We start from the raw sequence: 12,761 nt of genomic DNA, 5'->3' as shown, positions 1-12,761 counted from the left end.
TAGGAACAATGTCTACGTGACATGTTTTGGTAGGAGTTTGAGACACATTGGGCTCTCCTAACCAAGTCGTTTTTCTATATAACATGCAGCTCGATGTGTTTGTTCTCTAATAAACACGTGCCACATAGACACTATATTTTACTATAGGAACGAGACACCGGTCTACCTTGCGACTCAAGAATTTGTGCATACCACTTATCATTATATAAGTCATTATCATTATTAAATTATTTATATAATATTAATGAAGAATGAGTCAACCCCACCAACCCGACTTGGATTGCGTTTGGAATGAGCGTTTCATGCCCAAGGTTTAGTTGGGCATGTGCTTTGTCAAGTGTGGGCTGGGCTTGGATAAATCACCAACCCGGCCCAACCCGCCTGAGTTGCAGCCAAGTTACATGTTCGGGAACCGTACGTACTGCAATAATATCACGATCCTTCGCACATGGCAACTGTGAAAGTCGTGTCAAATTTTTGACATGGAACTTGGAAGTCTCTGAAATCTGAATCATGGTTTGGGCAAAACTAAATAAATAAATAAAAACAGAGAGAAAATATTTTCTCGCTCGCTTGATCCATGTACGGAACGTAGAATTCATCGACTGATGTCTGAACTAATCTGCAAACCCTAGAACTCTCGGGCACCTCACAGAGAGAGAGAGAGAGAGAGAGAGAGAGAGAGAGAGAGAGAAAGATGGATCCAGAGCAGACCTTCATCCGTGTTCAAGAACGATTCTCGCAGATGCTCACACCGAAAGTTCGAGCTGCCCTGGAATACATTTACCTTGTTCTCGCCATAGCTCTCTTCTGTTTATTGGTCGTCATGCACGCCAATTACGTTCAGCAGGTAAAACTTGAAGGAATCTGATTAATTGTTTTTTATGCTTTTGATTTTATTTATGTGAAAATTAGGGTATTTCAACTCATGACAAAAAATGGATTTGAATTGTTGAATCCGTGGTTTGAAATTCAATCAATAGGTATACAAATAGAAGTTCAAATCCGGGAGAGATGAAAAAGATATAGGATCGTTTGTCTGCTTGGTTAGTCAAACATAGATTAGTAATTGTTTAGATGAGGTTTAAAAGAAGAATTTTGGTTTGTAAATTCTGGAAATTGCTTTGAGGTTCAATTTCCAAATTGGAAGTCAGTATGGAAAGGAAGAGTGAAAACCTTTTATTTCTGATTTGGTTTGGTAGGAGATTGGCAGGCAATCTTCTTCAATAAATCAAGGTTTTGAATTTCATCAAATATCCCGAAAAGTCAATTTTGGCCCATCCCAACATAAAATTACGAAGAACTCCATTTTTTCTTGGTTCACTAATTATAAAAACAAGAGAGAAACAGATAGTGAAGACTTTCCATTAACTAAGGTCATTTCTTGTTCTTTTGTAATGATTTTTGGAGATAGTAGAAAGACAAGAAGAGAAGATTTAGTGGCCTTGATAGGAACCATTAAACTGGGTTCTTACTATTTATATTTCAAAGTGTCATGGAAAATTTGAAATTTGGTCTGTTTTTTTTTTTTTTGAATAAGTATAATTTTGTTGAAAAGAAGGAGGTCGAGAAGGCCTACCTAATTACAGTGTAACGAAGCACAGTCTGACACATTAAATCCCATCTAGACACAAAATTCTCAAAGAATACCCCATTGAACTTCATTGAAGAGCTTACACAATAAAAAATAACAAAGCCCAATATGGTAATGATCACATCTTGAAGAGACTCTTACTTCCCCCCCGGATATTCTTTTGTTCCTTTCCTTCTAGATCCCCCTAAGTACAACAAAATGTGTTATGGTCGACAAGATTCTTCCCTTATGCAAGAAGATCATAATCTGCTAACTTTGGAATAACACAAGTGTGGATCTACATATTACTTAATGCATACAAATTAAGGAAAGAAAATGAGACCAGACCTCCTTAACAAAGGAGCAATGAATTAACAAATGATTTGTCAATTCTTCCTTTGGATTTGTAGAGGAAGCAAAAAAAATGATTAGTTGTTAGGATTCTATCTAAACAATTAACCAAACCAAAAAGCTACTCTGGAGGGCACTTTGGGACCCCAAATTGCAACAAAAAGAAAATCCACAAAGGGAGCACTAAGGAAGAATTAAATGATTTGACCTTGAAAGACCTCTCTAGACTAGGTGCTCATTTTTTGCTCTCTTCGTTTGGCAACACAAAAAATATTGAGAAAAATTTGATTGACAAGGTTGGCTATTTCTCAAATCGTCCAATCATTAGAACTTCCCCTAAATCCAAAATTGCATAAAACCTGGCTCTCATTTTGAATCACAAAAGTATTTATTTTTGTATGATATGGAAAATAAAAATGGGATTTGTGAAGACGATGGAGAATCATCACACCATCTATGTCTGACCTTTTTTTCCCTTTTCGTGGGTCCCTTTCGGGTGAGACTAATCCCATGATCTCATGCACCACCCCCTCAAAAAGCTCTACATGTAACTGGTTGAGTCGAGGGTCAACCGAACCTTGGAGGGTGGCCCCAAAAAATTCATTTCTTCCTGGGGTTTCAAACACTTGACCTGCCCTTCCTGAGGAGCTTATCAAGGCTTGGCTTGCCACAAGGCCAACCCTTAGGGTTCATATCTCCGACCTTATTCCCTCTTTTGACTTGAAAAATTATCCTCTTACGAAAGTCCAACAATGTTTTAACAATGACTTAAGAAGTTGAAGTTTAAGGTGGAGAAGGGCAATAGAATTTGATTTTGGGAAAATAGATGGTGTGGAGACAATCCGTTGAAAGATATTTTTTCAGAACTTTTTGTGACGTCGAGAAAAAAGAGGTTGATCATTAACTCATTCTTGGTAGGAGAGAGCGTGGGGTTTTGGTTTTAGGAGGGACTTTAATGATTGGGAGTTGAGTAGCGTGGAGCACCTTTTGGAGATGGTTGATGCGGGTTTAGAGAGGAGGATGATCGTAGGTTATGGTAAGGTACAAGAGAAGGGGGCTTTACCGTACGCTCAATGTACATGGTTGAAATACTGAATTCAACTACCCTTTTCCCCGTTTCAACGATTTGGGGTACAAAGGTTCCCTATAAAATTTCTATCTTTGTGTGGCAAACATCATTGGATAAGTTAACCAATATGGATCAACTCATTATAAGAGATTTCCAAACACCAAATTGTTATTTTTGTGTATGAAAAACCTAGAAACGGTTGACCACATCTTTATGCATTGCGAAATAGCTAATTGGTTATGGGGTCATTATCTTAGCCTTTTTGGTATAGAAGGTTGTTTACCGCGTACAACTCGGGAGTTTTTTTATTTGTGGCTGTTTTTGGGGTTTCTCTTCGACGCTCAAAGCGAATCTTGTAGATCCTATTGCCATTTGCTGTTTGTTGGGGGCTTTGAAGGAAATGAATAACTGGATTTTTTAAGGAAAAGAGTCGTCTTCTGAAGAGCTCAAGTTTATTGTGTTGTGGTAACTTTTTCATTGGGAAAAGACTTTCCAAGAGTTTAAGGGCATTTTCTTTGAAGATTTTGTTGTTCGATGGGATCACGTTTGTAATTTGGGAGATTAGTTGTCATTCTTGTGATTTTATTTGTTTTTTCCCTCTTTTTGTTAAGCTCTATATTTTTGGGACTTCTTGTCCCCTTTTCTAATAAAATTTTAACTTATATAAATAAAAAAAAACCCTGGATCTTCCTCCTTAATGAGCTTCCTTGCTCCAACCCCGAACCTCCAAAGCCATTTTCCCAATAATGCAGAATTCGTCACCCTTATCCATAATCCCTCATTTTTCTTAGTAGAGCATATATATATATATATATATATTTTTTTTTTTGATAAGAAATTGTTAGTAGAGCATATTAGTTTCCACTTGACAAGATGAAACATGTAAAACGATACTTATGAAATTATTTATGTAAAAATTAGAGATCTTGAACTTAGAAAAAAAAATGGACTTGAACTGTAGGATTCGAGATTTGAATTTCAATCAAATACCTATAAAAATGGAAATTCAAATTCAGAAGAGATAAAAGAGATGCAGAGCCGTTTATCTGTTTGGCTAGTCAAGCTTGGGCTAGTAATTCATTTGATAAGGTTTACGAAAAGAATAATGGTTTGTAAATTCTGGCAATGGCTAGTAATTCATATGATAAGTTTTAAGAAAAGAATAATTGTTTGTAATTGTAAATTTTGGAAAACTTGCACTGAAGCTTAGTTGTCAGTTGGGGAAGTCATTATGGAAAGAAAGACTAAAAACTTTCGATTTGGTTTGATAAGAGATTGTAAATTTGATCAAGCTTTTGAATTTCATAGACAAAAGAGAAAGAGATTGTTAAGGTTTCTTTCCATTAGCAAAGATCATTTCTTAATCTTTTGTAATATTTTTTAAAGATTGTATTTTAGAGAGAAAAAGAGAGAATAATTCCCATTAAATCAAGTTCTCTTACAATTTATAATTCTAAAGTGTCACTGGAAATTAGAAATTTAGTCCACTTTTTTTTAAAGTATAATTGAAAAGGAGGTCGAGAAGAGCTACATAATTACAAAGCAACAAAGCACAAGCTAATTAGTATCCAAACACAGCAAAATTCTCGTTTGTTAATAAAATTCTTTGCTTATCAAAAAAAAAAAAAAAATGTTGGGGTTTTCAGGAAAGAAATTTGAGAATTTTTCAAGGGAATGAGCAACCACCAGTTCAAGATCTGATCATAGATATTTTGCGATTGATGTATTTTTGGTCTAAGCTAGGAAGGAGTTTAAAAGTGTATTTTTTGGAGATTTTATTTTTAGGTGGGACTGTCTATATTCTTTGTAATAAAAAATCCCTTGTAATCTAGGTTGATCATCTCATCCGCCTGTTTTTTGAATAAAATTACACTTATCAAAAAAATTCATTATGGTAATCCTCTTAAATTAATGGACAGATCTGAGAAACTATTTTATATTTCATGATTTAGTGACTGCTATCTAGACATTGAATCCAATTTTAACTTCGATTCTAGGTCTTTGATCTAATCAACAATGATAATATTCATTTTTTGGGGTATCAAATTACATGATTTGGAAGTTCTATGATGCATTTGCTACTTCTATGAATCCTATGTTCGTTTTTAGATTTCTTGTCAACTTTCCTATTATCAGTTTTGGTATTTTTGACGGCATTCTTATCATCCCTTTCGCATGTGAAGCCTGGCTGTTCAAGTGAGTTTTCTGTAGTTGAAACAGCAGAAACCCAACTCGTTCATATCAAGGTATGCAACCTGTTCATTTATCATATTTTAAGTTCTAATTTGACGGCACTCCAATAGCAGATAAGACTTTATCAAACTTTGTTTGGATTTTATGTATATCTAGTTCTACTATGTTTAGCTTAGTCAAGGAAGAGGAAGATGCTTAAACCCACAAAGAGATTTACCATTCCTTAGTTGATGAATTTTTTTTACTATTCATGGTAAAATCCTTTTTATATTTAATTTCAGGTTTATCAAAATTTTATATTTTAAAAAAATGATTAAGAAGTTCTAGACAATTTGAGTAAAATATTTTATTAAGGTTGAAAAGCTTGGGAAGTTTGGAAGAGTTCCTTGCAGTCTTTGAGGCATTAGGAGAAAATAAACATATATAGTAAAATCTTTTTTTTTTGATAAGCAAAACAGATTTCATTAATGAAGGCGGTTGAGGAGACAGGCTGTAAATGCAAGAAAACACAAGAAGAAAACTTTACACATTACAAAGGGCATCCCATCTAATCACAAAATCCTCGAAAAAAAACCCCTTTGAAAGCTATGTCCAACTTTGGCCAATGAAATAACGAGCCTAGAATCCACATGACCAAGTCGTCATGAGAACTCTCTACCCCTGAGAATATTCTCCTGTTTCTCTCCTTCCACACACCCCAACAAATTGCAAAAGGGGGCAAAGCCCAAAGACTTTTTCCTACATGTGAAACAGTTATGATTCTAGCCTTGGTATAGGGAAAAGGTAGAGGAAGGCAAAATCTTCTAACAATCCTAATGCTTATTCACCCAAACTAGGATTAGATGAGAGTATTAGGGGAGAATTTTGGAAATAATGTGGATGACTTAAGACGGGAAATTAAAGATGGAGAAAGCATATGTTTTGGAGGGCACTTCAATGGTTTTGTAAGAAAAAATGATGGGGGATATGAAATGGTGCATGGAGGACAAGGGTTTGTAGGAAATAATGACACAGGGATGCAATTATTATTTTTTAGTATAACTTTACTAATGAAAAGAGTTTTAAAAAACAGGCAGTTGAGAAGATCGACCTATAGAGAAGCAAAAGCAAAGCACAACTAAAAAAACAACCTATTCATGATTCTTGGGGCTATTCGAACAAACCCGCTCTCATCTAAACAGTAAGTCTTCAAAGGAAAACCCCTTAAACTCTAGAAATAACTAACATGAAAAGAAAATAAATCTGATAGAAGAAATAATGACATTCATATGACTCTTTCTCTCCTTCCAAATACTCCAATAAACCACGAAGCACCAAGCCCCACATCCTTTTTCCACCAAAGCATGAGAATTGCCAACACTAGAAAAGATTGACCATCAAACTAGGAAATGGGAGGAGAGATGGACCGAAGCTAGGAAATGAGACTGGATGGTCCATACAAAAGGGCAATGAATAAGAAGGTGACCCCATCCTATTTATATAGGAAACAACAATTGGCACAAGAGATGCCCCTAGACATGACATTATTGATAGTCAAATGACCATATGAAGAAACCCACCTTAGATAGGACTTTAGGACCCCAAATGGCTGATACTGGGAATTGAAAAGACCTTGACTCAAGGATCACACGTCATGGTAGAAAGACGTGACAAAAAAGGACGCATCATGACTCCTTGCCCATATTCTACAATTATTTATTTATTATTACTACTACTATTATTATTCTGATTATTATTATTATTATTTTCCTGGCATATGATTTGCCATTGACAACACATACCTCAAAAAGAGTGATTTCCATTGAAATATATGCAAAAGGAAACCATTGGTTAAGATTCTTGATGTCAAAATATAGTAGTGTGATTTAAGATGATATGCATTTTAAGTTTATGGAATGGTTCTGTGCCAAGTTAACACTCTATTGGCTGGTTTTAGTGTTGTTTGGACGTATGCATAGTGACAAAGTCGAGATTCAGGAATAATTTGGCAAGGGAAAAAGGGGCAAAAGTTGGCAAATTAGGGGAAAAACTGGGGATATACATATATTGTTACTTATGGATAATATAAAAATGTATAAACATAATATAAAAAATTACTTTTCAAAGCTCTGTGAAAAAGCCAGACTTAAATCGCGGATTGAAAAGATTGGATGGTTAATCACAAATCTTTCAAAATGTTGGAGAATTTTGTCACTATGGATGCATGTTGCAATTTTTCTCTTAAGGCTAGATCTCATCAGTTTTTGGATTTCTACTTTTTCCCCCTAGTTTGAATTTTAAGTTTATATGATAGCTATACTGTCATGTGACTATACTGACATTCTTATAAATATATATATATATATATATATCTATATATATATATATATATATATATATATATGCTGACTTTGATCTCTTGGTCTAGATCACCAGTATTGGGCTGCGTTCACTTAATGCATCTGAATCTAATCTGATGAACATTCCTGAACCCCTACCTTCACCTGAGAAGGTAGAAGTACCAAATTTAGATGGAGATGGGTTTACATTTTTGGGAGCAAAGTTTTGGTTGAATTGGATTGGTTCTGGTGCCAGGAGGAGCAAATTGGTGTTCAAATCCTTGAAGAATGATAATGAATATCTTGAGCCTCAAGCAGAAAGCACAGTTGACAGTAGTAGCTCTAAGTCAGTTGCTAATGAAAGAGAACTTAAGGTAGATATGGAGTCACATATCAGCCTCCCTGTGTCTGCACGAGAGTCTATTAAAGCAGCAATTACTCACTTTGGCACCAAGTGGCACAGGCGTTTCTCTTTCTTATGGGGACATGCTAAACGGTTTTTACGGAGTTTGAGGCAGTTATGGGTAAGGATATTGGAAAAAATAAGAGAGATTCTATTGCCACACCAACTTTTGCTGAATTAATATGTAAATCACAAAGAATTAGCACGCATCTTGGGATGGCATTAGCAAAAGTTGGTGTGGCAATAGAAGCTCTCAAAAAATAAATATTCTCAATTCTTGTGTATTTTGTTAAATTCTTCTATTTGCTTGGTTGGATGACTTCTTTCTGTTCATTTCCTTGAATAACACAATTGTGCTACTTGCTTTTGTGTAAATTCAGCATGCTTTCTTTATCGTTGTCCATCTCAGCATGCTTTCTTTATCATTGTCCATCTCTGGAGGAATTTATTATTACATTACTGTATGTGTCAATTTAAATCTCTTTTGATGAGCATGATGCCTTTGTACTTGCGTTTTTATTCTTGTGTTCACAATCAAGTTTGCGGTTTGATATTCTTAAAAGGATTTGTTAGGCAATGTCAAATCTCAATTTCAAAAGAGCTAGTAAATGTCCTCTTTATGTATGACATATAGCTTGAAGGAATAAAAATTGAATAACTTGTTTGCTTGAAGGAAAGGTATCAAACTTCGATTCTATTAGTTTCTATCAGCCTTGAAATGGAAATGTTTTGTGGAGATATTTCTACTAGGGTGAAACCATACATTTTTACTGGAAATATAGTGGACTTTTTTTGTTATAACTTTGAAAAATGATTAAACAAGCATTGAAACACTCCATGGAACTATAATAATTAAGGAAATTCACTTAGGAGTGATGACTAGCCTAAAAACTAAAGTTGATAAGGGAAATGTGTTACCAATTAAAGTTAGTTTACACCAATGATTGTGATGGGAACATCAAATCTTGAAGAGTAGATTTTAGTTTTTATTTATATTTCTGTTTTAGGGTTTGAATTTTATGTTTTTTGGGCTTAGTTTGATGTTTTATTGGCCCATGGTCTTAGTATAATATTTAGGAGTAGTTTAGTAACTTTAATTTATCTTATATTTAAGTTTATTAGGGTTTGATAATTAGAAGAGAGAAAGTTGCGAAAACTAGGTTATCTATTTGGTATTTTAGTTTGATTAGGACTCTTAGAATTATTTTCTTTATATAATTTGTGTTAGGGTTTTTTTTTTTTTTTTAAAAACAATGAAGAATGATGAATAAAAGGAAAGCTTGAGCTTGATCTTCTCAACAATGGGTGTGGTGTGAGGCCATTTTGGAGTGACTTCAAGATAATGTTCATTTTCTCTATCAATTTCTTTATTTCTTTATTTGATATTTTATTCTTGATTTCCTTTTAGTTCCATGTTCTTCATTTTCTTGAATTCTTGATTCTTGAAACCCCTTTCTTGAATTTTGTAATTTTGATTCTTGACTCTTGAAACTTACAAACCTATTTTTATTTTACCCTTAATCTTTTCATTAACCTTACAAACCTTTAACCATTTTCACTGGGATTGCAGTCATACTTGCAAAAGGTCATAATTAAATTACTTTACTTTTAGGTTTACTCTATCCTAGCCCAAATCTTTAATCCAATCTTCTACCAAATTTCCCTAAACCCCTTATTATCCCCTATCCTGCCCAAACCCTTAACCCAATCCTAAACCAAATTTCATAATACCCCCATATTTTCTTATCTCCCTCATCATCTTACATCAGATTGACTATTAATCCTTATTTTGTTGTACTTGTTCTAGAAGAAGTAACTACTCATATTAAGAGGGGTCTTCTTATGTATGCTATGTACAGATGACATAGTTTTAATTGACGAGACCATATAAGGGTTGATTTAAAATTCAAACTTTGGAGCCCAACGACCTAAAATAGGTTAGGCTACCATGCATAAATAGTGAATGTTTGTAAACACACATAAAGAGTGTAATAACCTGAAATTTCAAGGAGAATCTCGAGGAAAAATTTCTGAATTTTTTAAGTGAAAAAAATTAAATTTTGGTGGGAAAGTTTTTAAAACAAATAGACTTCGTCATTAGGTTCGAAATAGTCAAGAAAAATAGTTTAGACTGTAAGCGTGCTTAAATTTGAGTTTGATCAGAAAATAAAAAATAGTATTGAAAAACATGCAATTAACAACCGAAAGGTGAATTTTTTTAGAAAAGAAGTTTTGGGACAAGGGAGGTAATACAGTTAGGATCGTATCAAAAAGTTAATCACGTTAGATTGTAAGTTTGTTTAAATCTGAATTAAAGGGAAAAAGATAGAAAGTCTTAAGATGTGTGTAAGTAATCAATACATTGAGATATTTTTAGAACACGTTTTTGAAAAGATCTTAAAAAAATACTAAGAATCGACTGCAAATATGTCAAGACCAGAGATTCTGGTGATCAAAAAAGGGAGCATGCAAGTAACTTTGACTAAGTCAACTCTCGGATGACCAAAGTCAACCAACAGCTTGTGGTGAGTTAGAACCAAAGCACCATAGTTGGATACCTAGCAAGCCATGTGTCACCTCCACAATTAAAGTTCAAACATAAGAAAAGTTGGTTTTTATTCATTTTTTTTCATTTCATGTTTTTGTTCCCTAGAACTTATTCTCCAAACTCTTTTGCAAAATTAGCATCATCTTCAATTATTTTTTATCTTCTCCAACCTTCATCTTCTTCTTTTTATTCTTCCTCTTCAATTTTCTCTAACTAGCTATCTTCAATCAAGTTTTCTTCTTTGTTAATTTTTTTTTATTAGTAAAAATGAATTTATTGAAAAGAATAGTGAGGGGCATCGAGGGGACCAACCCAAAACAAAGAGAGAAAACAACAAATATTTTCTTCTCCGTCCAACACAAAATAACAAGCAACCATCTCAATCATCTGCAATCTTCTTTAGTTCATCTTCTTCCAACACACAAACCAGCCATCATCCTCTTCAATTCTTTTTCTTTTTCGTCAAATATTCATCCTCTTCATCTTCATCAATTATTTTCTTCTCCAACTTATTGCTGTTCAAACAACAACATAACCAGCCATATTCTTCAACTCATGTCACGCTCCCATTTTCAAACACGAATCCCTATGTGTGATGCTGACGTGATCTCGTCATGAGAACGCTAACTCACTAACAACTAACTCTAATATGCTAGAAAAACTTGTCAAATCTCCATAACTCGATGGATAATCTCAAGGAACCTTAATATTTCCCATAAAGTGATAAAAATGAATAAAATAACAAATTTGACATTGTAATTATATTCATAGCGGAAGCATATACATACACGTGAACAAACAAGACGAGTGTCTCAAGGATGTTTTTCACTCTATATATATATATATATATATACACACACACATACATGCACACATATCAAAGGATACTGATACATATAATGTCAAATATAATAGGTGCTTCTCAAATCCCACTACAACTCTAAGTTTCAATTTGCCAAGTACATACCTAATGGTCGCTTTCCTGATGTTACAATGAGTCTTCAAGAATCATCCTAAAGTTGTTTAGTTGATAGGTTGAGTAATGTGGAGTTACCCAACAGATAACTTACATTTCAAATAAATAGTCATAGTAGCCATGATGAATCATTCTAATCATTTGAAATAATGCAAGTTTTGTTTAAATAATATTGAGAAAAAGTGGAGAACATTTTAAACTAGTAATCAATAAATAATATAAATAAGTTTTTTTCAATAAGACATCCTATGAAGTATCATAACAAGACTACATAATACAAACAATGATAGTGTGGTCGATAAAAATGTTGAGAAATCACAACCGATCTTACGACCTCAGTCATGGCAAATCGAATGTCCCAATAAATTACCGGTGTGGAACCCCATCGTTATTTCCAAATTTTGTAGCCAGTCGGTGCATGTACCACGTTTGAGTGATTGTTTATTTGATTCAGGGTGGTTGTTGACGAAAACCTTAAACAACAGGTCAATTACAGGGGTCTATCATTTGACGGCTGCAGACATTTAATATGCACTAAATTATCCAAAAGCAGTGCCTCATTTCTAAATACCACTCTGGTAAACGTGTGATCGACAAACATCCCTATTATTTCACAACAATTATCTTTACATTACAATTGTTTTCTATTAAAGATAAAAAGGAACATCTAGGATCTCAGGAGTGATGTTTGCCCATGCATCCCATACTACATAGAAGACCAAGCATTGCTATTGTGTTATCCTAGTTTAACTTGCCACTTTAGCAATCAACAACTTATTCATACAGGTGTTCACAAGCTCTTTAATAGATCACTCCTACATATTTACTAAAAATCCAAAATATTAATTTTTTTTCTTCTAATAAAAAATCAAAAACACAAAATAACATGCCACATATGCGAGTTGAATACCCGATAAAATAGGGTACAACCATAATTGTCCATAACCATGTCCCACCAATTTTCATTGTCAAATATCATTATGATCCAATACCATATTTCCATTTTTGGGTATTCTAGCTTCACATACTCACATTGTTGAGAACGTATGTTCTCAAATTGCAACCAAAATATTTTTCTTTTTGAATATGTATCAAACCTTCTATCTTTACAAATGAAAGGAAACCTTCAAACAAAATCAAGTCTTGAAACCAACTTGATTTATTCTAGAGAAAAACCGTTTAAAATCTTTGGAAGAGAATACATAAAGCTAATTTGTTTTAAAACACGGTAGTAATGTTTAATCAAAAGTTAATCTCAAAATAACAAACCCAAGAAATTTGTAATTGGCCTAAAACTTTAAGAAATCTGTTTTTCTTTATTACTAGGCTT

The 12,761-nt window shown here is 33.7% G+C and overlaps 1 protein-coding gene across 2 annotated transcripts in view; it reads left to right on the top strand.

Moving 5' to 3' along the window:
* The first annotated feature begins 402 nt into the window (after positions 1-402).
* The window catches only part of LOC147410839 (S3 self-incompatibility locus-linked pollen protein), a 40,594-nt gene continuing 28,235 nt past the window's right edge, over positions 403-12,761 (top strand). For both annotated transcript variants that reach the window (XM_086440825.1, XM_086440814.1), the window contains exons 1-3: positions 403-850; positions 5,177-5,239; positions 7,594-8,028. In XM_086440825.1, the coding sequence (XP_086296951.1) occupies positions 698-850; positions 5,177-5,239; positions 7,594-8,028 (651 nt within the window). In that variant the 5' untranslated portion in view covers positions 403-697. The remainder of the gene's footprint in view (positions 851-5,176; positions 5,240-7,593; positions 8,029-12,761) is intronic.

The sequence above is a fragment of the Akebia trifoliata genome, chromosome 1 (assembly GCF_017979445.1).
Source record: "Akebia trifoliata isolate Shusen 1 chromosome 1, ASM1797944v1, whole genome shotgun sequence".
Classification (NCBI taxonomy): domain Eukaryota; kingdom Viridiplantae; phylum Streptophyta; class Magnoliopsida; order Ranunculales; family Lardizabalaceae; genus Akebia; species Akebia trifoliata.
Note: the sequence above shows the minus strand (reverse complement) of the source record. Positions and strands in the feature narration are given on the sequence as shown.